Source organism: Triplophysa rosa, linkage group LG6 (assembly GCF_024868665.1).
Source record: "Triplophysa rosa linkage group LG6, Trosa_1v2, whole genome shotgun sequence".
In the NCBI taxonomy this organism is placed as follows: Eukaryota; Metazoa; Chordata; class Actinopteri; order Cypriniformes; family Nemacheilidae; genus Triplophysa; species Triplophysa rosa.
Window position 1 is genome coordinate 23,712,683 of NC_079895.1, and position 27,046 is coordinate 23,739,728.

Here is a 27,046-nt window from a genome sequence, read left to right on the forward strand (position 1 = left end):
TCTTATTGACTACACAGACCCAACAATCACGCATAAGTGAAAAATCAAAAACGTTATTTCAAATAGGATTAAACAGTATACAGAACATGAGCAAAAACACTAAAAAAGCATCATTGAAACATGCAATCTCTCCAAAACTCCTGTTGATATTTTATATTTAAATAAAAGATGAAATGATTTAATTTGTTCTGTGTAATGAATACATGTGTTCAGGAATTTACAGCAATACAAACATGATGTGGCCCAAACTTAACTTCCGGTAGTCAATCAATAACTGTTGAGTAGTTTAATTTAATTAATTGCAATTAATATACCATAAAATATGAATATTTATAAAATCAATTGTTATTTTATAATCAAACACAGACCGGAAGTTAACTTCGGGCCAGGCACTATTAACACAGCTTGTGGGAATAATTATTATATAATATATAATAATATAATTTTGCATGAAAATTCAGGTTTTTCATTCTACATATATAGTTATAATCTTGTTAAAATGAACAAAATTAGTTTATTGAAGAATTTCATCATAGTTCTTTATATGTATTCATATGTCAACGCATATAATTAATAAACAGCAATATTTGCCCGCATGCATATTGTATCAAAACAATTACAGAACGCGTGCAAAACTCCATGGGGTATTTCAGTGAACACTTGATAGATTCAGAAATTAAGCAGACGTTTTATCTTTACATTTAAGAAGAAGAATCCGACCAGAAACAAGGTGTATTTATGAAAAGGGTTATTTCCAGAGATGTCATAGTAACATTTACACATGCCACAATTGCGCGAAACAACTTACCACGCTCAAACATTTCTGTAAACACTCACAGAAAGCAGTACAGGTGAAGGGACCTATGCATAATCATTTACAAACAAGAACCTGGCGATGTCGAGCTTTATTCACAACATTTGCTATTCTTCTGTTGCCTCGTTCCTCCACTTATACACAAACTATACAGAACACAAAAGTCTTTGTGAAACGCTGTCACTCCAGTCTTATACTCTGCGTCTCCGAAGAGAAGCACACTGACTATTGAAGAGTCGGCTCACATGCATACTTGAACAAATTTACCATGCAGGGGTCAGTTAATGCGTGCTGGCCTTTCCATTCATCCGCAAAACAAGCCTGTCTGCTTTCGTTATTGCGTACGCTGTGATTTTCATGAATGAATGTACCCGTCTATATGTAAGATCACAATTGTCGATGTTGTTATGAGGTCAGAAAGCACCAATGCTTGCATTTACATATTAGTCGCAGACATTAGTATGCATCATGCATGCACGGGTTGTTTCTTTGTGAATTCTCTCAAAATCATTTTCTGTTAAATAGAAGACGCTCGCGCCAGATGTTCATAATGCATAATCCAAATGCGCAAACACAAACACACGTGTTTGATGGGCGTGTCTGCGGCTTACCCTGCGTGCCACAGATGCTTGATCCCTCCAATCCTGAACAATGCTGAAGAGCTCTCCAAGTTTGACCTTTCTCTGTGAATGGTTGCTTTGCCAACCCACCCCAGCAGATGCTGAGAAGTCACACAGATTCTTCAAACCCTTTGACCCTCTCATTGGGTTTTCCCACCAATGGAGGCACGGGCATTTACTTGTGTATTATCACTCTGGAAGATTCTTTGTAGAGTTGTGCATGTGGCATTCAGTTCGGCTGCCTCACATGGTTATTGTGTTGAAAAATCCCACAACGCGAACAAGTAGGTTGGCGTAGGTGGCTTGTCTTCGGTTCATGCAGGCAACATTCCTAAACAGAAATTAGTGGCCATCAAGCTCTAACGCATTAAGATGTGTATGACATTGCTGTTCTGTGGGTTTGTGTTGTAGATACAGAGAGCTGGTGGACACCATCCTCACGGAAAAGAAGAAGATGTGTGCAGAGGAGAAGTGCCGGCACATTCTGCAGCATTGTAAACTCCGGGGCTGGCAGGTGAGCTAGCATAGGCATCTTCAAAGCTTTCGGAAACATCGTAAAGGGACAGATTTGCTCTGTTGCAAAACATAGTAAACTGACTGCGGAGGCAGTATCTTAAAGACCTTGTAAAATCAAAATGAGAGTTTTGTGCATTAGTCCATGTCCGTCTGTATCTATATACTGGTGTGTTTACGTAACAGTTCACAAAAAGCGCAGTTCAACTTTTCAGCCTTTTCCTTTGGGGAAATTATTCAAAATATTGATGACTTCACTCGCTAATATTGTCTAATAAAACGCTCTCTACAACATAAAGAACATAAAAGATGATTACAAACAGGGATGGGCCAATCGGTGTGTCCCACAATACCTTTCTACCTTCTGAAAAGGAATGGTGTGTATCTTTTGTAGTATAATTTCAAAAAGCTTTCCAGGAAGTTTAATCTGGACAATGATGCATGTTTATAAAACATTTTATGTAACACTGACAATTATCTGTTAGTTGTAATAAAAATCGACTACTCCGTATTCGTTGATATCCAGTCTGTATTTAAGCTTATCAGAGGTAAAATCCATCATTTGTTTGGTTAAAAAAATCTGTTTTTGAGCAAGTGCATTCAAATACTCCTCCTTACCCCAATTTACAACTACTGTAATCTTATAATAGTGATTCATTTAGATTTTATTATTGAGTATAATTTAGCGGGAAATGTCAGTTTGACGTCATTTGACTTCAGCTCATGTAAACTATGTAAATTAACCTGCAATTTTAGGTTTTAAACATGGCGACGTAGAAGCAAAAGTTACAGATTGCACCTTTAAAGTATTACGGCATTAGCTTAGCATTCAAATTGTTATTACATGCCACTCTGGAATACTTCATTTTGATTGGTCGATGGCTACATTCCAAGGTCTGATATTCCCAGATAACAACCGCTCAAAACTAATAACACATGGTTATCCGGATGCTGCAAATCATTTTGACAGACACAGTTTAATATTACACAAAAATTATATATATATATATATATATATATATACTGTATATATATATACGTATGTCTTTTATTAACATATATGATATTATATTTAGGAATGATTAAACCAAATCGTCGTGAAAAAAACTTTGTGTCTTACATGTACCTTAAAAGCAAAAGTAAATAGGTTTTCCTCCCGGAAGGTCTCCATTGGTTAAAAATGAGCTAGTCAAATATTTCAAATCAATATTTCATATTGAATAACTTCCTTATGAGGTGAGTAGCCGTAATAAGCGGGATAATGTACAGACAGCCGGCTGTTATTGCAGAATAAACCCCTTCCGTTTGATACAAGACCCTTCTTAAAAACAGCAATTTACTTAAAAATCGTCTTCTGTGCAGTTGTATTATTATTATTATTATGCAAATTACAACAAACAAAACCTGTTACATCCTTTTCTCTGTTCCTCTGTCTTATTATCTTTCTCACCCGCTCAGATGGGCAACAGTAAGGTTTTCTTGAGATACTGGGAGGCCGATCACCTAAACGATCGCTGCCATCAACTCCAAAGGAAGATCATCATGTGTCAGAAAGGTAAGTTGACCATCACACAGTATGTCACAGTCTGTCACTATTTTATTGTGCTAACGCATGTGTGTGATTTAGTGGTTCGTGGCTGGTTGGCCAGGCAGCATGCCCGTCGCAGGCTCACCTCTCGGCAACAGGAGAAGTGCAGCGGGCAAAGGTTCCTGCAGGGGGCGGAAGACTCGGGCATGCATGTTTACGACAGCCTGGTCATCCAGAACGCAGCTGATATCGCTCGGGAGAACGATCGCCTGCGGGGTCACATCAGCGCACCGCCGCTGGGCGAGCGCCCCGAACCCGTTGGGAAAGAGGAAGACTCGCCCAAGAGGTAAAACTCAGCTTGTACATGACGGAATATAAATGTATTTACAGCAAATACATACTGCACAACACAACAGGAATTTCTAAAAATGTTAGCTGAATGAATATGTAAATAAGAAAGCATACAGAATAATACACATATGAATGAGTATGTAAATAATCAAATCTGGTTTCTAGATGTAAGGTAAGGCATTTATTGAATTTAATTCTGAAATTCTGTGAATAACAAGATAATCATGTTCAGTTTTGTTTCCTTTAGAGGTTCATTATTAAGAAATCTTGTTTCTTGCTGAAATTCAATCAGACGGGTCAGCACAGATCTGTCTACACTACATACTATGTCCTCTTGAAGGATTATATCAGACACTCTAGCAGTCTGAATTATATTGGCGTGTCTGATTATAGTAGACACTCCAAAATGTCCTTTTTCCACTTGGGTTCAGAGAAGCTATAAAAATTCATGGCTTTTATTAGTTCCCCTTGTTCTTTGCAGTGCAAACAAAATGGGAACACAATGTCTCCGTTTGTCACTGATGTCAGAAGCAATTGCACTTTACGTGATGATGTAAGCGTTGCAAGAACTAAGCAGATAGGAAGACTGATCTAAAGTCAGTTGTAGATCATTTTAGTGGTACATACATGCATGTGTATTGAGTAGATGGAAAACCAAAAATTCATGGTCAGATTTTTTCATTTTAAAACACGGTTTATAGGCACAAGTCTTTTTTCAATGAGTAATATTGCTGTTATCCAAAAAAGCAGTGTTTTAACATTGGAGAATTTATACATAAATTAAGAGATCATTCCAAGTTTTTATTTATTCAGCCATTTCAGTCCAGTGTCTGTTAAATTTCAACGAATTAAACCTCATGAGTGACATAAAGGGGCGGTTTCCCGGACTGGGATTAGTTTGACACAGGGCTAGGCCTTAGTTTATTTTGAAAATGTAAGTAGATTTAACAAACATGCCTTTTAAAAAGAACATCACTTGTGTGCATTTTGAGACAGCACAAAGGCGCTCATGTATTTTAAGAAATGTCAGTGCAAGCTGTTTTCAGTTTGGACAGCTCTTACATTTATTTCAGTCTTGGACTAGTCTAATCCCTGTCCGGGAAACCGCCCGCAAGTCATCCAACAGCAATTTCAAAGACTGACAGCATGACAAGGCACATGAAAACTGTGATAAAAGTCGAGGTATCACATAAAAAAGAATTGTTAAACTTTTCCTAAATAAATGTACAAATATTACTGTTGTATTGCTTAAAAGTGAATATAAACTTGTTTTCTTTGCAGCATACAGATATATTTTCTGTTGTTTTGACCTGTTTTCATTTTCTGCAACAGAAACAATGTTTTTATTGTTGTTGTAAATACTATTAGTAGTTTACAGAATGAAACAAAAATGATCATTTTACCGAAGCACATACCTATAAATCGTAAATGAAAAAAACAGAAAATCATTTTTAAATGGTTTTTCGCGGCTGTATGGGTACTGTACAAAAATATTGTATCTTTTCTTTTTTTCTATTTTTTTGTTTTATTTTTGTAGTGACTGTCAAAAATGTACCCAAGCTGTCACTGGGGTTGTACCCTATTAAAAAGCACACCTCTAAGGTACATATTGGTACAAAATGTATATCTATACGTAAATGGAACATAGGACCTTTTTAAAGGGTACGGTCCCAGTGACAGCTTGGGTATATTTCTGACATTTTTTTCTGACAGTAATTTCTGTTTAATTCCAAATAAAAATTATATTTTATTTGCATATATTTGCAGAAGGTAAGAAAATATACCTCAAATACTTTAATAAAAAATAAAAAAGCTAATTTTCATTTTAAAACAACACTAAACTAAAGTTTTACATCTATTTAATACAAATTTGGAAAAAGTATACTTGATGAAATAACCCTGATCATGCATCTTGACATGATCTCAGTCTTTCACTTTGCTTTTGGTTGACTTTAAGACACCTGAGGTTTGTTTCTGTTGGAATTCAACACACACTTGAATGGAATGGCCGTGTTAAATGTGGAAATGCTGACTGAAGGCAAATTTGGAGTGGTCTCTTATTTTTTCCAGACTTGTACATACACCATGGTTCAAAAGACCTTTTGATCATTAGTACGTGACCACATGCATTTGAACAGTAATATATACTATACTAACTGCATATACTGTATACTGTACTAATTGTAAACTGTATCTACATACACACGATAAAAAATGCATACAGGTGTATTTGGGTAGCACGGGTCTCCAGCGTTAAACACACAGCCATCTGCTGTTATGAAGGAGGTCGGCTTATTGTTCCTCAAAACAAGCACTCACATTCATCACATACATTCCGTTCAATTTGCATCACAAATGGGGGTGAGATCAGGTGATTGAATGATGGGGGTTTCATAGCTAATCTAGATTTGGCAAATCTGAGCTGCCATTCTGCTAATCACAGAGAGATAAGACCCACCCCCACTCCGGGCTGGTGAAATCTCCTTAGGGTAAGTCACTGTAACCCCCACCACCCCCTGTTTGCTCAACATCAACCACCCAAACGCCTCTCCTGAAAGAACAACAGATGGTAGATCCAGATCAAAGGGGAAATATCAAACAAGAGTGTGGATGTCACATTACGGTATTACAGTCTGCTTAGACTTAAAATCAACATTGTTAATAATTGTTTCTGGCCTAGATTAATGTATTATCCCAGTGGTCGGGAACCCAGCGGTCGCGAGCCACACGTGGCTCTTTTCAAAAATCATGTGGCTCGTTAGGTGTCTTACCCTTCACCAACATTTGATCGTTAAAAAAACATAACATTTATGAATATTTCAGGTTTTCCTGGCCAATACACGCATGCAGTGCTATGCGCAAGTGTCACGACACTAATCAACGGCAAACAACGTTTCTATGGTAACCTCTCTCGGGGCCGCAGCCCTGATTCAAGCTACGGAGCGCGTGGAGTTTAGAAAAACGTACATCATGCTTTTTTTTAAGTTACGGCTCTCTGTGGCGTATGATACAGAACTACAAAGTTATTAGCAAGACGCTAGTTATGTTCGCTTTCTTGAGGTGTTGCGCAGGTTGCGCAGACAGGTCGGCGTATGACATCAAAGTGACGCGAGAGCAGAGCTCCGTGTGCTTTCGAAACGTTCTCGCGGTATTCTGATGTCAGACTTTCGCCGATCTGTCTGCAGCATTTCAAGAAGACGAACATACCTAATGCAAAGTCAGAAGACATACATGCAGTATTTTGTGAATATCAGTATAGGAACGTGCACTTTTTAAATTGTTATATGTTAGATATAATGAAGTTTAATTGAATGGAGGCCTAATGCAAACCTGTAAGTTGTTTAAAATCATTTTTGGAGCCCCAGGTGTATGCACTGTTTCGTTTGTTTCACTGTTTTTCAGTTGTCTGTGGACATGTTATCTTATGGAAGGAAAAGAACAATTGATCCCCACAGGGACCATAAGTGAGACTGTGGTCTGTGGACAAAATATAGTTATTAGTATTGCAGTCCTTGAACATGTTATCATTTATACAGTGTGTATATATATATATATAAAATAGTAGTTTTTGCAACGGCTCTTTTGCAAATTTGAATGAACCAAAACTGGAAAATGGCTCTTTGGTTAAAAAAGGTTCCCATTATTATCCCATTAAGATTGATAATGTAACTCTAATTTGTTGTTGTGCATTTTCTTTTGTCATGAAAAAAGACTTTGATTTGAAACTGAGCAGTCTCAGAGGCTTTAAAATGACATACAATTAGTATAAGTATAAATAAGTATAAATTTAAGCATTAGTTGTAATATTTTTGAGAATTATAATCCAATCTTCTGACATTATAACAATTATTAAACCGGTAGGCCAAAAATGTAAACTACTGGTACCCAGCCAGCAAAAAAAGAACCCTGTTGTTAGGAAACAGGGCAACACCCATTCCAGTTAGTGTAGTGCAGTGAAGTGTTCTTGCACCGATCTGAGCGGACAGCTTGACACCGATGTATTGATTTTATGAAGGTTGAGACTGATCCTCTCACATTTGGCAGATGCTTAGCACCTTCACTATCCATCATACACAGAGACGAGACATATGTTTGCTTCTAGCGTGATGGTGAGAGAGTGACTGAAAGAATAAATGTATGAATGAATGAATAGTGACTTGCTTAAGAGGGGAAGGGCAAAAGGGTGCCAGATGTGCCTATTGAGGGAATCAGCACTGTACCCAAACAGTTTTATCCTTTAACTCCATTGAATTATTAATTTGTTCATTCTTTTGTTTAGGGTCGTCGAAAAAAGCGGAAGGGTTAATGATGTAGCGGGCCGTGGGGGAGGCCGACCACTCCGACATTTCCGCTCCAGCTCTGTACCGCTCCCCCTGGTAATGGACAGCTTGGTACATTCCAACATTGGGACATCAATCAAAGCGGCCCTTCAGCCTGCGCCACACTCCATTGAAGAGGGGAGTGGGGGAAGCATGTCCTCGCCACGAAAACAACCTCCTCCCAAACCGAAACGAGACCCTAATACACGTCTGAGCGCTTCGTATGAGGCGGTGAGCGCAGGGCTGAGTATAGCACCTAAAGACAGCCCTGCTGACGGCCAGGCCTCTCCGGCTGGAAGCCCACCTAAAACTCAGCTTTCTCCATCTGATCGTACGTATTGATGCTGTAATAGTTTAATCATGTTGAAGTGTCTATTTACATCATATGACTGACAATATGTGGACACCCCCTTTACAAAAAAATTAAGCTAAAAACCATTTTGCAAGACTAAAAACAACACTGGTCCAGAAGCACTTCCTGTTCCCTGTTTTAGCTTTTAAAACTAAAAATAATAAAATGTGATTGTAAATTGAAAAATCTTGCCCCCACTTATGGCATTTTCCCTCCTCTCCAAAACCATCCATCATCTAGCTCTGTCCAAGCCACGCCCTCACAGCGATGACTATAGCACCATGAAGAAAATCCCACCCCCAAAACCCAAACGCAGCCCCAACACCAAACTGACTGGCTCCTACGAGGAGATTTCGGTACCCTCCCCTGCACGCCCCACGGACATGAAGCTGTTCAGTTTGGCACGAGGGGGCCACTACTTGGGCCTCATCCAGCGAGCAGCGTCTGTGGATGGCCCTCACTCTTCTGTGCTAAGCCTTTACCCCTGTCAGGATGAGGAGGACGTGTACATTGAGATGGTGGGGGCATCGCGGGCCCTCGGCTTGGCCGACTCCCAGAGCCCAGACCTGAGTGAGGCCGTTTATGAGGAAATGAAGTACTTCCCACCTGACGATGTGGGCACAGCTCCGGTCGTTATGCCCGAAGCCGTCAATCTCGCTCCCCCACCTGCCCCAGTGATGGAAGCCAAGAGGCCCGTGACCCTAATGGAGCCCCCCAGCACACTCCTGGGAAAGCAACCGGTCAAAGATGGGACGTGTGACATTCCAGCTCCATTCCCCAATCTCCTTCCACACCGGCCCCCGCTGTTGGTCTTTCCCCCGTCCCCTGTAACCTGCTCACCCGCCTCGGACGAGTCCCCCCTCACCCCTCTGGAGGTGAAGAAGCTCCCGGTGTTTGAGACCAACCTCAATTACACCAGCCAAGATGGAGGCAGCCCACTCTCACCCCAGTATGCCCGCCAAAGGGCTGACTCATCCCCGAGTCTTTCCATCTTAATGCCGGACAAATCAACGCCGCCCTTGACTCCTCCTGCCCTTCCGCCACCTCCCGCAGCACTCCCACCTCCCTACCGTCCCCCTTCTCATTTTCCTTTCCCCCCTGAGCCAGGCTTCCTGGCCCACACCCGTGCAGCATCTGTAGCCAGCACAGATTCACCCAAAGTTCCTCATAAAACCGGGCACGGTCTGACAGAGACGCCCCCGAGTAGCGCAAAGCCTCCCTACTCCCCCGTGAAGACCTCACGTCCAGAACCCCGCAGAGCTCACTCATGTTCCTCCTCTCCTCTGCTCTTTAACCCGGCCAATGGGCGATCCCTCACCAGCCCCCTAGATGAGCTGAACACTCTCTTCAGCACAGGCCGCACCCTGCTCCGTAAATCCACCACGGGAAGAAAAATCAGAGACAGCGGTGAGTATAAACTGGCACAGGTTTTGTGTGGGTTTAAAAGTGAAGTGTGTCATGTTTGTGTAAGTGCAAAAAGGTAGTCCCACCACACGCTTGTGCCACATAACATCTTTCATCATTTACTCACCCCCATGTCAAAACAAACTTGTATGACTTTCTTTCCTCTGCAGAACACAAAAGAAGATATTTTGAAGAATGTTGGGAACCAAACAACATTGGCCCCCATTAACTTCCATTGTATTGGCACAAAACACATTTCTCAAAATATATTATTTTGTGTTCCACAGAGGAAAGTCATATACAGGTTTTAAATAAAGGGTGAACAAATGATGTCAGAATTTTTATTTTTGGGTGAACTATTGCTTTACTTAGTACTTTATATGTAGACATTAAAAAACCCCACCCACACCTTGTAGACTAACTCATTTATGGATTGACTGGTTCCCGGCATAAATATAGCCATAGATACTGAAATGGCGTTAATAAATAAATAAATAGTACTTCATATGTATCCTAACATGCTTTTTTATTTATTTAGCACATTGATAAAATGTTAAATGCCCTTTGATTTGAAAGTCGCTTTAGATCAAAGTGTCTGCTAAATGAATACATGTACATATACTTTTGTCTTGTTTTCCAGTTAGAGCATCTAAACATCTTAAAACGGCATAAATATTAATAGTAACAGTAAAAGTAATAATGATTTTTTTTCTTGATATAAGTATAACCTCAATAATAGGTTGTTTGCACATGACGTCACGGCACTGCGCGAAGTGCAGATGGAGGGCAGCAAGTGATTTTCTCCAAAGGAATTCACTATCACAAACTCAAAATGCCTACGTTTTGCGTTGATGTTCAAATCGATCAAACCATGAAACCGCAAGGTGTTTTTATTGTGTAACAAAAGTTGATGTTCATGAAGGGGGAACATGCAAGTATTGACTGAGAAACAGAGATAAAAGTGCTTTGTAAACCTGAATCTGCGGTCTGGAGGAGCCGAGCCGGGTAACTTTTTTAAAACGCTTAACGAGGTTTAACGTACCTGAACAATGACCAAGTGAGGTCAAATTTCTGTCAAACCTTGCAATAAACACTAGCTGCTGTTAAAAGAACGAGTCTTTATTAAACGGATAAAGTGATAACTCTTCCCCATAGAAATCCATAATAAGGAAACAGCTTAACACACTGAAACAAAGACCACGTAAAATGTCATTTCTATTAAACCTTAATTGTAATAAAGACTAGCTCTTGTTAAAAGAACAAGCACTTATTCCGGGGATAAGAATAGTTTTATGTTAAAAAGTACATAACATGAGATCATGAAAATTACATGTTGCCGTGTTTGAAAGTAAGCAGTCTGCCAAATTGTAAATCCGAAGGTGAATGAATAACAAATTAGCTTGGAAAAAAGGGATTTGACTCTGAATCACGCAAACGAGTCGTCCCTAGTCCGATTCGCAAACTGCCGCAGATTTACGTCACTACATATAGTCCCCGCCTACGTATTGCTAGGACTGCCCGCGAAAACTTCACTCTTCTCCCCCAAACACTGTAGCTCGTGAGCCTCATTCGCGGTAGACCAATCACAGCAGACTAGACCATCTGACCAATCACATCAGACTATGCTAGCGGAAAGGAGGGGATTAGACAGATGAATCGCGGAACGAATCACTTGAGAGTCAGTCAAGAAGTAAGGTAAGAATAACTGCCTATTATTACGAAATAATAGTGTTTTTACACCTTCTATGTACATAAACTTGTTGTTGGACACTCCATAAACCAAAGTAGGTCCTTAAAAATTCCTAGTTACAGTGAGGGAAATAAGTATTTGATCCCCTGCTGATTTTGTAAGTTTGCCTACTTACAAACAAATGAAGGGTCTATAATTTTTATGGTGGGTTTATTTTAACTGATAGACACAGAATATTTAAAAAAATCAGGGGAAAAAAATGTTATATAAAGGTTATAAATTGATTTGCATTTCAGTCAGTGAAATAAGTATTTGATCCCCAAGCAAAACATAACTTTGTACTTTGTGGAGAAACCCTTGTTGGCAAGCACAGAGGTCAGACATTTCTGATAGTTGGTCAGCAGGTTCGCACATGTGTCCGGATACATTTAGTCCACTCCTCTGTCAATCTTTAAGGTTTCTTGGCTGTCGCTCAGCAAATTGGAGTTTTAGCCTCCTTCACAGAGGTTCTATAGGACTAGGGTCTAGAGACTGGCTAGGACATTTAATGTGCTTCTCCTTAAGCCACTATTTGGTTGTCTTGGCAATATGTTTTGCGTCTTTGTCATGTTAAAGGCTCATCCATGACCCATCTTCAGTGACCTAGTTAAGGGGAGGAGGTTCTCGTCCAAGATTTTACGGTACATGGGCCCGTCCCTCAGCCCCTCAATGCGGTGAAGTCATCCTGTATACCTGTAGCAGAGAAAAAGCCCTAAAGCAGAATGTTTCCAACACTGTGCTTCTCTGTAGACATGATGTTCTTGGGCTCATAGTCAGCATTTCTCTCCCTCCAAACACAGGAGTCCATTTTGGTCTCACAGCAGTGCCAGCACTTTCGCCAAAGCCTTTTCTGAATCATTTTTATGTTCATTGTCAAACTTAAGACGAGCCAGGCGGGCCTTCTTGGGCAGGAGGACCTTGCGGGTGCTTCAGGATTTCAGTCTACTGTGGCATAGCGTGTTACCAATGTGTTACCAATGTTTTGCTTGCTAACTGTGTTCCCAACTGTCTTGAAATCATTAACAGGCTTCTTCCGTGTAGTTCTGGGCTGATCTTTAACATTTCTCATGATCATCTTTACCCCATTGGGGAAATATTGCAGGGAGCTCCAGAACAAGGGCATTTGATAGTTATTTTGTATATCTTCTATTTCCAAATAATCACACCAACAGTTGTCTCCTTCTCACCAAGCTTCTGTCTGTAGCCTATTCAAGGTTTGTGCAGGTCTCCAATCTTGTCGCTGACATCCTTTAAAACCTATTTGGTCTGGACCATGGTGTTGGAGAGGTTGAACTGGAAGATACAGATTCTGTTGGCAGGCATCTTTTATATACATAACAAGCTGATTTAGGAGTACTTTCTTAAAGTGACAGGACTAATCTGTGGTCCATATAGGCACATAACCAATCTGTGGAGCCAGAATTCTTGCTAGTTGGTAGGGGATCAAATACTTATTTCACTGACTGAAATGCAAATCAATTTATAACCTTTATATAACATTTTTTTCCCCTGATTTTTTTTAATATTCTGTGTCTATCAGTTAAAATAAACCCACCATAAAAATTATAGACCCTTCATTTGTTTGTAAGTAGGCAAACTTACAAAATCAGCAGGGGATCAAATACTTATTTCCCTCACTGTATGTATTCTTTAAGCTTGTTCTTCATAGAATTTCATTATAAAGAAACCACATAACGTGGCTCAAGGCAGCGACAAACTGAGAACATAAAACTTTTCTGTTATCATGTTTATGCTTGATATCAGTGATAAACAAATGTATTTAACTTGGTTTTCCGTAGTCGTTGTTTCGGTACGTTAAGTTGTTTCCTTTTAATGGACTTCTATGCGGAAGAAACGCTTAACGCAAGATTTTTCATTTTATCCGTTTAACAAGGACTCGTTCTTTTAACAGAAGCTGGTGTTTATTACAAGTAAGGGTTAACAGAAATTCAGACTTCCCCGTTCGTTGTTTAGGTCGTTAAACATAGGTCTTTTGAGTTTGTGATAGCGAATTTCGATGGAGAAAATCACTTTGCGCCCTCCATCGGCACTTCGCGCGTCATCGTCACGTTATTGCACACTTTTATTAGACTTATTTAAGGAAAAATAAATAAATAGTAACAATCAAGAATAACTCGATTTCTTGAAACTAGAAATATACATTCCTTGAAATGTCAATGTATGCAATAATCTTCAAAAATGTATTGTACAACGTATTTAATCGTAATCAAAACTCATAACATCATAATGTATGATGCTTGGTTATCCGGGAAAGTACTGATTTAGAAAAAGAGTTTTTTTGGCACAAATAGCAATGTTGAAAGTCTGAAGCGTGTTTTGTTGTCCGCTTTTCTTGGAAATGATCATACAAATGGCTTATTTATATGACTTTATTTTCACATGAATAACACACAGCACTATTATGCTGCTATACAGTCTATACATGCTGCTACTTGAATCACATTTTATAAGATTTGTTCTCATATTCATAGCCCATCAGAAAAGTGCACTCACCAGCACATGTGGTCATGTTTAATTTACGGCCAGAGGATTAAAATAGTCTGGTTGAATTATAGAAACTTTCCCAGCATTCTTTTGGTTGTCATCTGTGTGGTTATTGAAAGGCACGTCCTGTTGAGGATGGTTTTTCTTGACTCATCCAGTGCCAGGCTTTGTTTGTTAAAAGCAGTGAGGTCGGTGCCGGTAAAACCACAATGCTCTCTCAGAGAGCCATTCCAATGAGAGCAATGTGTTTATGTAGGATTGCAGGTTTAGATGCGTGTTGGCATCTGCTTTAGATCAGTTTTCTTACTACACCACAGCAACCTTATCCGACAGCTGCCTTTAAAGAAACAGTTCACCCAAATGATAACAGAATTTTCATTTGTGGTAGAACAAATTCCTTTATTTGCAGCTGCACAATGGGCCTGCTTCTGTCATTGATCACTGGCCAAAAGAGTGCTCATTCGTCCATGCAGACACAAATATATCAGGCGCATGAGGTGCATATCCATGTGGAGAGAAGAAGAGTATTTAATGACATATCAAAACAGAGTCATTTGTCTCCTGGTGGGACAGAAACCCGCAGGGACACCGGGACTAAGGTTGAGTATGTATGACCGAGTTCACGTATTATTCCCAAAGACAAATTTGTACGTATTGAGGGACTAGTCTTCTTCTAATTTGCCTAAAACCTATGACAAATGTGTTTTGTTTTGCTCTGCGATATTTCATGTGCACTGAAATTCTGGACCTGGAACTCGGCTAGTCAAAGTGCGTTGATGAGTTTTTAGTGACGTGATGTTTCTTTATTTGCGTTTAAACGTAAAGCAACAGTTAACAGACTTCTTTTTAAACAACGTTTTTAAACCCAGCCTTCATTTGCTTTGACAATTGTAGAAATTCGACTTTACACAGTCTGCCGTTTTGTCGTGTTAACATTTAATTAAAAGTGATTTAGGGTAGTTCTCATTATATGGATTTATGAACGTGGATGCAGCGTGACCTCTGCTCATGCAAGCATGTATGTGTTCCGCAAATACGCAAATGCTTGGAGTTGGACAAAATGCAGAATTGAAGAATTGCCTGTCTTTTAAATCGTGAGCAAGAAGTTGAATATTATTAGTCACGCCCTACGGATGTTCAATTAGAACTTGAACTGGAATGAAAGTGAATGGAATTTATTACATTGCAGTTCAATTTAACACTTTCATTAGTCCAACACAAGATTTGCATCCAACCATAAATACATCATTCGTTTTGAATAATTATGTATTTTATATATAAAATGATATATAAAAATAGAATTATTATTAATTACAAGTGAAATCACTAAGCGCAAAGAAATTCATATATGTAAATACAGTTTTCATCTCAAACATTGATTTTTAAGATGAGAACGTTAACATTTAAATGTAACTTAAGTTTGATTCTATTTCAATTGAATTCAATCATTTTATTGTCATTCATTCCAGTTTTTATTTTAATTTAATTATTTAGTCAATTTATTAGTTAAATTAATCATTTTATTGGAACTCAGTTCGCATAACCTTACACAAAATAATTGTTTGCATTTACCCTAAGGGACACTATAAGGTCAATGTCAGACATTCAAGAAATGGTTAAAAGTTCGGCCCATGCTGAGATGTTTGGCCTAAGATCTAAAGAACAACTCATTTCAACAACAAGAACTCTCCTTTGAGCGTCTTGAAGGATTGAGATGTCTGGCGTGTTGAACTTGTGTGAAAAGCAATACGTGCTGTGTTACAAAGACACAATCAATGAGCTTTAATTATCGGGTGCATGTGTAAGGTAATTGTTGATCTTGATGCCTGGGTCACCTCCTTGGAAAAGAGCAAGTCAATGTTTACATGCACAGATCTATTTGCCGACTTTTGAAAATTGATTTTTTTTATACTGTATGTCTTGCTGTTGATCTTAGATAACATAGTTACTCATACTATGCTAATTTTATAATTATTCACTGGTACTGACTGTTCTTAGTCCAGTATGCTTAGTGTTAGGTGCACAGCAAAATCGCCAGTGTTAAAAAGGGTCAAATTAACAGTGTTTATATAATCCACACTTTACACTTTTAACTGTAAACAGCGTGCAGATGAAGTAGTTTAACCAGAGGAAATTATTTATGATTTATCGGCTATAATATATCGGCCTAAATTCTATTATCGGCCGATACCGATAACATTAAATATTACCATTTATCGGCCGATACGGATATGGCCGATAATTTATCGTGCATCCCTACTTTACACTCATGGTGTTTGTGTTGCAGATCTATGCAGAAAATAAAATGATTTCAGGATTACTACAGTTAATATTTTAGGAGTGACAGTCATACATTCTGACATAAATATTGGCAGTGGGCTATTCAGAACTACTGTATTGTGTATACAGTACTGTATACTACTGAAAACAATATTAGTATAAATATTAACAAATGAAAATTACAATTGAGAAACATATTTGAAAATTAATTAAAACCAACACAACAATGATACAAATTAAGTAAACAAACAAGACATCAAACCAGATACTCCAGAATCAATAACTAGATATGATCACACTCTCTTATTTTCAATTTCTTTAATTTAATTAAATTAGCTATTTATTTATTTGTTTTTATTTGATTTTCACACATGCTTACAGTAGTACATGTGTAAATGAACGCAACTTTTCTACAGTGCACAAAAAACTCAATGGAGTTATTTCCCCATGTCATCTTCATAATCTTTATTTCCTCTCTCTCTCTCTCTCTCGGTTCAGGGGGTATTAGCTTCAGTCACATAAATATTACATGGACTAAAGATGATGGTAGCCATGAAATATTAAATATCAAAGTCTCCAGGTCTGCTGACGAGTGTGAATTATTGTGATGAGTACTGCATGAATCTCCAGTGTGTGTACAGGTTTGATTATTCTTATGAGTGCCAACTCTTAACATTTGAATGGCCTTAAAATATGGGAAAACCTGTGTTATATTTGTGTTAGGTGGACTTAACTGGTTTGAAAAGCACATGGATTGGCCAAAACATTTGCTGTAATTCTGCTGATGTTCAGGGCCGTACGCAGGATTTTAGAAATACCGAGGTCCAAAAACTCAGTTTGTCCCAAACAAATCATTTTGAACTTCTTGATCTACATATGTTTTTAAGTTTTGAGTGCAAATTACAAAACAGTTGCTAAAATCATGTCTGTTTTTCATGTTTATCAGTAATGAAACGCATGGTCAATTGAAATTGTTTATACAAATAGTACCAGATTGACATCTTTCATAAGGAGCATTTGGGTTTGGAGTGACATAAAGTAAGAGAGTGATTTTTGAATTCCTGAGTGAACTTTTGAGTGAAGATTGTTTTTGAATTAACTATCCCTTTAACTTTTTTTGAAGTTACAGAGATATGATATCAAATTACATCATATTGTGTGTGTGTGTGTGTGTGTGTAGTGAACAAACGTGACCTGTCATAACGTTTGTGTAAGTGTAATGTTTGAGAAATATTGAAACGCAGGTCTCATGTTTCCCACATGCTCTTGTACTTCTAACATTAGCCATTCATCTTAACAGCATCTTTATTGTGACATTGTCCAAAATAGAATTTCCTTTATCTGCTGAATTATCTGCTCAATCTTCCTAGATATTCGTCAGAATGTGAACAGTAATCACTGTCTTGCTCTGTTGTCTTTTTATGGGATGAAACTGTAACTGGTCGTCTGTCAGTCGTTATAAAGGAGAGTCACAATGCAAGACAAGGTGAAGCTAACTCTTGTGGCATTAATGATATGCTCTGTCAGTGATTCAGACATCTTGATTGGCAGGCGTGTCACGCGGGGTGTCATTTTCATTTTCGTTCCCCCTAGTTTTAGCGGTGACATTACAGCGCAGTTATTTCCAACAGTGGGGTGTAAAACTGAGATCACGACATTATTTTTTCTTTCTTATATTTAAAAAGATTAATATTTAATATTAAAATATAATATTAAACTTGTTGTTTATTAGGGTTTAAAAGCTGCCTCTAATGAATGTCTCATAACCCCAGACGTTGGCGTTTTGAAGTCAGATGTGTATGACACGAGTGAGCTCATGCTGTAATGGAAACAGGGCTGGTAATAGAGTTTTAAAGGGACAGCTGACCCCTGTGCTATATCCATCCCTGTGGCGGTCGGATCCAAGCCGACCCGCATGCCGTAAGGCTTAAACAGCCCCTCGTGCTTCCGTTCTCTGGCCCGTTAACGTCATCACAGGACCCCATCATTCCCACAATGCCCGGCTAGGGCAGCTGCAGAGGCCCCCGCAGAGATGTTAGTGACTCAAGGTGGCAGGTGTTAACTCACATGCCACATCATCACCCTTATTTTTCATGAACCTGGAATGCACGGGTTAAGGGTCACGCTGTCAGTCGGAAACCTGTAGGGCAGTGCACCGCGCTGCAGCATGCATTATACATGATGTTGAAATGAATCTGTGTATTTATTGAATGTTATGTTCATTTTTGTGCCACAGGACTCTCGAATTCCAACATAAACCTGCCGGGTCGAGAGGATCAGGGACCCACCTCTCTGTTGCCGCAATTACAGGACAAAAACGCCAACAACCACACCTCTTCCATCTCTTCAAACCCTGCTCCCGTTGAGAACGGCAACCAGATCTCTAACGGTAATGGCGCACAAGGTTAGAATTGATAAAAGACTGGATTGTGTCGCGCGTCAAATGTTTTACCTCGGAAAACACCCATCAAACACGATCTCATGGCAATTCGTAACTACTTTATGACGTGACCATTTTGTATGAATTTGTACGATATCATTTGTACTATGGCTGTGCAAATAATTGTAATTTTCTACTTCAATTTTGTCTTCCAACGATAATGAATTCGAAACAACCATTTCATTTGATTATGTTTATTTTAATATGTTTCATATTTATTATTTGAACGTTATGCGTTTACACTTGATTTGATCTATTTTTTACATTTATTTACATATAATAAATGTATATGTTATTTATATATTTATTTTCATTATGTTGAATCCAGTGTTAAATTTAATAATATTGTATCTATTTGTTGATTTTGTTTCGAAAGTCAATGAGTAATTGTGATGTGAACACTGGGCAAAATAATTGTTCTGATAATCTACCTATTATAATAAATAAATATATAATCTACCTATTATAAGAAATGTTATAATAAACCCTATTTTTTTGTGATAATCGCAAGATTCAATTTAAAATCGTACAAAGGAATACGAAATCTTCACTTTGTAAAAAAGTTATGAATTGCCAAAAAATCAGGTTCAGCCGTCTTCAAATGTGATTAAAGGAAAAGTTCACCCAAACATGAACGTTCTATCGTTGTGTTACTTTTAATTATCTACTACTAGTCCGCAATTGTAATTACTGTGGATGCGAACCGGAGCCTTAAAAACAACACATAAAATCACCATAAAAGGAAATATAATCATTTGGGAATACATTGAGGGTGCGTAAATGATGACAGATTAATTTCTTTAAGAAATGAAGAGACTGTGCCAAAGCCAAAATCTCATTTTAGATTAGACCATTGTCCATTGCATGGCCTAATATGCATCCATCCAATTATTCAAAGGTCAATCGCATGTCATTGGCTGGCCCAGCCTAGCCCCAAGGTTTGTTTCGCAGCTCCAACAACTGCGTAACCTTGGCCCAGCTGAGCGTGACAAGCACCACAGACAGAGCTATTTCTATCTACATACACCTACGCAGGTCCCCTCGCATGGAATTCGCCATGTTGTTTGTAGTATACACGCTACAGAGCGTTTCGTAAATACGTTATCTCCTTCCGCAAAGAAGCGAAAACGCGACGGCATCTTAGTTCTGTGCAGCCACCGTAGTGCTTTGAAAGGGAGGGTTGCCATTTCTCAACCTCACCACTAGATGTGGCTAAAATCTCCACATTGCTCCTTTAAAGCATTGAAAGAGTAGCGTTTAAGGCATAGATCAGTTAGGCTTACGGATTCTGCAAATGAAATTCTGAAACACGCAGGAGGAATTTTACATTTCAGGTCTGTATTTTTTCTCTTTAAACAGGGATGTTGGAAGACGAGGGGCATCCAAAGTCAAACGCATCCGGCACCTCTGTGATGCACAGACACATGGACAGCCATCACACTCAGGTGAAGCACGTATACAAACGTACACTCCGATACACATATACGCGCACGCTCTCTTGAGGCATCTGTCATCCGCTCCTCCACGGGGAGGAGGTCTCGCGTGACCCCAAATGGCAGATGTAATCATGGGTAATGAAAGCGAGAGCGGGTCCCATGTCATTCCAGACTCAGCACTCTGCCAAATGAAATGAGCAGAGGCTTATCTGGAGATCGCATTTAGAGTTGCATAGAGAGTGCCGTGCTGCTCCGGCCCGGCTCTCCTCGGCTGTGGATGCACCGCAGGAAGAGGTCAGAGTGATCACCGTGTGCTTCTCAACATCTCACCCATGTGTCCCGAAAGCAGGGTTACCCTCACCACCCGTGAAAACTTAATGAGGGTACTCCGAGACCTTCTGCATTTCTGACATGATCTGTATCTCTTTCCAGCCGGTGGGGTTGGGGATCAACAACCGGTTCTTATTTAGAAATGAGCTTAGTATTAATCGTTCAGAATGATGATTCAGTAACCTAAAAACATGAAATACCCAACGACTCCAATCTCTACTGACGTAATACGATCTGTCCACATTTCTTTACTACCTGGTGTGTTCAAGTGTAACTTATAGAAGTGAAACACTAAGAGACCAGTGATTGGTTCTGAAGAACGACGTATGTACCGAATGGTGCGTCACATGAATAGATATATGATAAATATAGAAGCTCCTTTCTTGAAATTAAATGAAGAATACATGACCCTGACTGTAAATAAAACACGGTTGATTGTAGGGATGCACCGAAACGAAAATTCTTGGCCGAAGCCGAACATGATGTGAAACACTTGGCCGAAGGCCGAATAATACCGAAAATGGTTTTTTGCATTTCTTCTATTTATTAATCTATTTTTTCACTATTGCACAAACTGAATAGTCAAAATGTGCTTTTTATAATTTGTCTTGCTTTTCAATAAAATACAATACAACTTGATATCAAATTGAGCAAAACAAAGTAAATTCAAACAAAAAATTGAGCCTGTGAATAGCCTATATTAATTAGGCCTATAACTGACTGCTAAAAGAATGTAATGTAAGTTACTCTGTACCCCTACAACAAAACACTTCATTAAAAAGTGTCATTCCACATTAGGCCTATAAGATAAAAACACGAATAAACTAAAACTGTTGGATTATTATAGGCTACATTGTAAAATGAGTTGAGAGAAAAAAACATCCAATGCAAGCAATTCTGACTGATGCTGACTGACAACCATGTTCACATCTCTCCTCCAAACTCCGCCCACAAAAGCTGACTGTTCTCTCAGAAGGTGCACAGAACATACTTTGACAAGTTGTTTAGTACAGGGAACTGTGTGTACGCGACTACTGTATGTTGTCAAAGGATGTCGCGAGCGGCAGGGCTACTGTCAGACAGCCCGCTTCCGTCTGAAGTAAAGTTACCGACCGGTAAAGATGCTTTCATTCGGAAATTTACTTCCATGCGGAAAGTCCCGTGCTGTGTCTTTAAAATGCTCCACACACACACACACACACACACACACACACACACACACACACACACACACACACACACACACACACACACTGCCAAAATGTTTGCGGCAGTAATAAAGCGCACGCGTGTCTCTCTCTCTCTCTCTCTCTCTCTCTCTCCCTCTCTCTCTCTCTCTCTCTCTCTCTCTCTCTCTCTCTCTCTCTCTCTCTCTCTCTCTTTCTCTCCTCTTTCCGTCTCTCTCGTTCTCTCTCTTCCCTCTCGTTCCCTCTCTCTTTTCTCTCTTTCTCTCTCCGTTCTCTCGTTCTCTCTCTCTCTCGTCTCTCTCTCTCTCTCGTTCTCTCTTCTCTCTCTTCCTCTCTTCCTCTCTCGTCTCTCTCTTCTCTCTCTTCCTCTCGTTCTCTCTCTCTCTCTCTCTCGTCTCTCTCTCTCTCTCTCTCTTTCTCCTCCTCTTTCCTCTCTTTTCTACTCTCTTCTCTCTCTTCTCTCTCTCTACTCTCTCTTCTTCTCTCTCTCTCTCTCTCTTCGTTCTCTCTTCTCTCTCTCTCTCTCTCTCTGCTCTCTCCTCTCCCCTCCGTCCGTTCTCTCTCCCTCTCTCCGTTCTCTCACTCTCTCTCCTCTCCGTTCTCTCTCGTCCCTCTCTCTCCTCTCTCTCCTCTCCTCTCTCTCATCTCTCTCCTCTCTCTCACTCTCTCTCCCTCTCTCTCTCTCTCCTCCTCCCTCTCTCTCTCTCTCTCTCTCTCTCTCTCTCTTCTCTTCTCTTGTCCTCTTCTCTTGTCTTGTCTTGTCCTCTTCTCTCCTCTCCTCGTCTCGTCTCGTCTCGTCCTCTTCTCTTTCTTCTCTCCTCTCCTCTCCTCTCGTCTCGTCCTCTTCTCCTCTCTTCTCCTCTCCTCTCCTCGTCTCGTCCTCTTCTCCTCTCCTCTCCTCTCCTCTCCTCGTCTCGTCTCGTCTCGTCCTCTTCTCCTCTCCTCTCCTCCTCTCGTCTCGTCTCGTCCTCTTCTCCTCTCCTCGTCTCCTCCTCTCCTCTCCTCTCGTCCTCTTCTCTTCTCCTCTCCTCTCCTCTCCTCGTCCTCTTCTCCTCTCCTCTCCTCTCCTCCTCTTGTCTCGTCCTCTTCTCCTCTCCTCTCCTCTCGTCCTCTTCTCCTCTCCTCCTCTCGTCTCGTCTCTCTCTCTCTCTCTCTCTCTCTCTCTCTCTCTCTCTCTCTCTCTCTCTGCGCTGGTTGCTGCTTGATTGTATCATGAGTCATGTTCGGTAAAATTTATTCGGCCACTTCACATATTCCTTTTCACATTATACATTTTCGGTGGCCGAACATTCGGTGCATCCCTAGTTGATTGCCATCAGATGCCAGATAAAAACGAATCAAGGCTGAATCTTCTGAGACGTCTAGTCTATAGATAGCCATGACTGTGACATTCATGGCATGCCATGGGCACAATGGAATGTACATGACTGTCGGTCACCAACAGAAAAGCCATAATAGGAATTAGAAAGCCTTGGCCAGACGCACAGGATTTGAGGTAGTTACGTCGAAAAAGACAATACGTATGCGTGCAAGCATATGGGCACGGCCATAGCTAGAGCAGACACCATCTGTTAGCTTGATGGGATTGGGTACAGATATATGGCAATGTCACATGCTGACAGCAAAGAGATCATTCTTTGATTTATGGAAGTCAAATGCTCATTTTATAAACTTATGTGCTTTGTGGTGAGATCCAATACCTACAGCTGTGATTGCACTGTCTCGCATAACTGTATCATCAGCACTGAATGACTGTGGATGTGTGCCAAAACCTAGCGTGCTGCCTACCCAGACAGCACTTTTAGGCATGCTTCTCAGGCAAAGGCTTTTTCCAATAGGTTAGAATTATGCTACCACCAAACATACCTCCATTTGATAAGAATCTGAAGTTGTTTCATATATTTTATATACAGTATTTGATCACAGTGAAGGCAGAAAGTACTACTGAAAATCCTTCATTTGCTCACCCTCGTGTCATTCCAAACCTATATGACTTTCTTTAAAAATAAATATTTTGAAGAACGTTGCTAAGCAAACAACATTGGCCCCCATTGACTTGTATCGTATGGACACCAAACCACAGAATAAAGAGTCATATACGTGTTTTCAATGACACGGGGGTGATTAAATGATGACAGTTTTTTTTTTTATTTCACACTAAGGAGAATATATTTGAGTACTCTACTGTAAATATATTTTGTTTCATTCGAAAAAATACAGAAAACATAAATTGGGTGAGAGAATTTGGTTTACATTTTAATATGTGCAATTTATTCATACATATATATATTTATACAGAATGTTTAATTATCTTAGAGTGTATAAGATGACTTCTCAAACTCGAAATGATCTGTTTCTATAGCAACACACTATATTATGTCCACATTCATTTTGCATTAAAGCATTAGTCTAAATTAAAGGGACACTCCAATGAAAATTCTGTCATCGTTTACTCGCCCTCTAGTTGTTCCAAACCTAAATAAATGTCTACGTTCAGTTGAACACTGAGAAAGATATTTGGAAGAATGTTAGCAACTGACAATTCTGGGGCATCATTGACTACCATCGTAGAAACATATAGTAGTCCAAGGTGCCCCAGAACTGTTTGCTTTCCTAAATACCTAAATGATACAATATTTTTTTCATCCCTTTAAGTAAAGTCAGTTATATTAATTATTAACTGAAATATTACGAGATAACAACATAACCACATTTTGAGTGCTTCCAGGAGAGCAGTCCAGTTTACAAGTTCCCATTATAAAATCTTTGTAAATGCTTTTTACATCTCGTAACTCTTAAATCCGACACACCTCAATGATAATGGCTTAGCAACATGCTAATAGCACACTGAGGGTTTGGGACAGAGCTTGTCATTTTTACCGGCCTCATAATTGTTCCATGCCTGAATAATCCCTCCGCTTTGCTCACGAGTCACATGTGTGTTACAATAATGGAAATGTGCTTTCATCATAATCGAAAGTGCAGGAGAGGATGTATGTTCATGTGCGTCCTGTACACACCACGGTGCGCCTGTCAGTCTCAACACGCAATTTGCAGCCCCCATCCCCCCCCTCCCATAGAGGCCGACACATTGTTTGACTTGTGCTGCACCAATAATGATTTATGAGTATACTATGTATATACTTTGGCCCTGAGGTGCTCTTCCGTAAAATGCTAGCGTTCATATCCGTCACATGTTATTGAATGCGAAACAAGCCGTTGTTATCAGAACTGACTAGAACGGAGTATGTTTCCTGAGTGGAGAACCGAAGTCCTCTCTGGCTTTGACTCATCGGTATTGTCATTTTACCCAGTGCACACAAGCCACTCAGTCCCGTACCTTATGTAATCTTCTGTCAGAGCACATTATTTAAAACATCTGCAGCGTTCTTTTTCCAAATGGTTTAGAAGTGCCTTTGTGTTAATAAAATTGAAATGCAATGTTTGTTTTTTCGGAAGGCGGGGTAGGTGTACTTTGTGTTTCACTTGGCGATACCCGAGACACCCGTACCTCATGTAGCACTGAATGCCACAGTCCCTCTGGTTATCGGATCTCATCCTATCCTCTGTTTCCTGCACGTGTCACATGATAGGGGTCAAGGTCACAGGGGCTGCATTGAAACGATGTGGAAGTGTCTGGAAGAAAAGATTTGTTCGGCGTGGATATATTAGCTTACTGTATACCATCTGGTGTATATTGTATGCTTTTTTGGAATAGTAAGTTAAAAATATGCATTTTTCCACTTCAGCTAACGGATGGAAACATTGTGGAATTTTCCGTTTGGCAATATTTGTTGTAGTATACATTGCTCCATCCCGTACACCATAAATAAAGCTTTAATTATTTAAATGGATAATGAAATATTCACATGTACAGAATTGCCCCCTGCAGAGGAAATAGAGCTACATGCTAGTGCTCTCTGAAACTGGACACTAACCTTTTAAACCACATCAGCTAGAGTATATACTCACTGCAAATACTCGGCCCTCTGGTAACTTTACACAGACGTTTCACATTCACTGCACCGTGCCAGATGTACACAAAACAAAACAAAACTTTGTTCATCAGAACAAAGACATTTATACAGATTTGCAACAAATCAAAGGTGAGTAAATGAAAATCCCTTTAATATTTCTAATGAATCCTCACATGGATCTTCTCCATTTAAAAACAATTCATGGTCACAAAGTGCAATGAAAAACTATGAAGTTAAAACACAAAATTATTTACTGATAATCTTCACCTCAACCTGATTAAATTATGAATAAATGAAACATTTTAATTTCTGGTTAACTGTTCCTTTTATAATAATATTAGGCCCAAACCATGATCCTAACCTGATGAGTTCACGACAGTCCTAACATATTTATTCATGTGCCATCAAAGAACACAGCCCGGGCCTGAAACAAGGTTTTATCTGTTCCAGTAACAGGCATCCTTTTATCTGAAGACCTGACTTTATACAGATGGCATTGACTATGTGCTCCCATCACTCAGATGTAACCCCACCAGGGGTCGTCCTCAGACGGACACTCTAACTCTTAATGTCCTTATGGCGCTTGGAAACAGGAAGCAGCCTTTTAATTCCCCCTAACATGTATTAGCACACGTCTGCTTCATATTTCCCTGTCTCCGCTCTCTGTATCTCAGTTCTCCTCTCGTCTGGTCCATCCGTTCTTTATTGATCCGCATCGCAATGTCCCATAACACGCGGAAGATCATGATGTTTAATTATTGATCAGCTTGGTTTCGCCGGAGATTGCGATTGAGAGCGAGAATGTGACGGACACGCTCCGGTCTTATCGGTATTCCGATCCGGCAGGTGGTAAAGATTGCTTAGAAAATGACAGCAGAAGTGTTCCCGCACTGGCCGTCGGGTGATGGAGCGCTCTTGCTTTGTGTCTGTGTCCGATAAGGTTGAAGAGGTCACACAGGAGGCCATCTTTGGGTTCTCCACATCTACACGATTGTGTGATGCACATATGTAGATACAGCGAGCCCAATATTTGAACATTTTCAAATGTATGTCATTGCATTACAACAAAATATCGAAATATATGGCACATGCGCACTTTTTGAAATCAATTATTAGTTGTTTATAATTATAATGTTTAAAGGGTTTCAATTAATAAAAAACAACATATACTATGCAACTATGATTAATTTTATACACAGCGGACACATGTACAGTGCTTTGATTTTGTTTAAATGATGTTTAACCAGGAAGATCTTAAAGG

The 27,046-nt window shown here is 39.6% G+C and overlaps 1 protein-coding gene across 6 annotated transcripts in view; it reads left to right on the forward strand.

The window, feature by feature from the left end:
* The window catches only part of myo16 (myosin XVI), a 184,927-nt gene that overhangs the window by 145,632 nt on the left and 12,249 nt on the right, over positions 1-27,046 (forward strand). For all 6 annotated transcript variants that reach the window (XM_057336149.1, XM_057336150.1, XM_057336151.1 and 3 more), the window contains exons 28-34: positions 1,846-1,948; positions 3,406-3,502; positions 3,575-3,821; positions 8,106-8,476; positions 8,738-9,904; positions 18,652-18,804; positions 20,215-20,300. In XM_057336149.1, the coding sequence (XP_057192132.1) occupies positions 1,846-1,948; positions 3,406-3,502; positions 3,575-3,821; positions 8,106-8,476; positions 8,738-9,904; positions 18,652-18,804; positions 20,215-20,300 (2,224 nt within the window). The remainder of the gene's footprint in view (positions 1-1,845; positions 1,949-3,405; positions 3,503-3,574; positions 3,822-8,105; positions 8,477-8,737; positions 9,905-18,651; positions 18,805-20,214; positions 20,301-27,046) is intronic.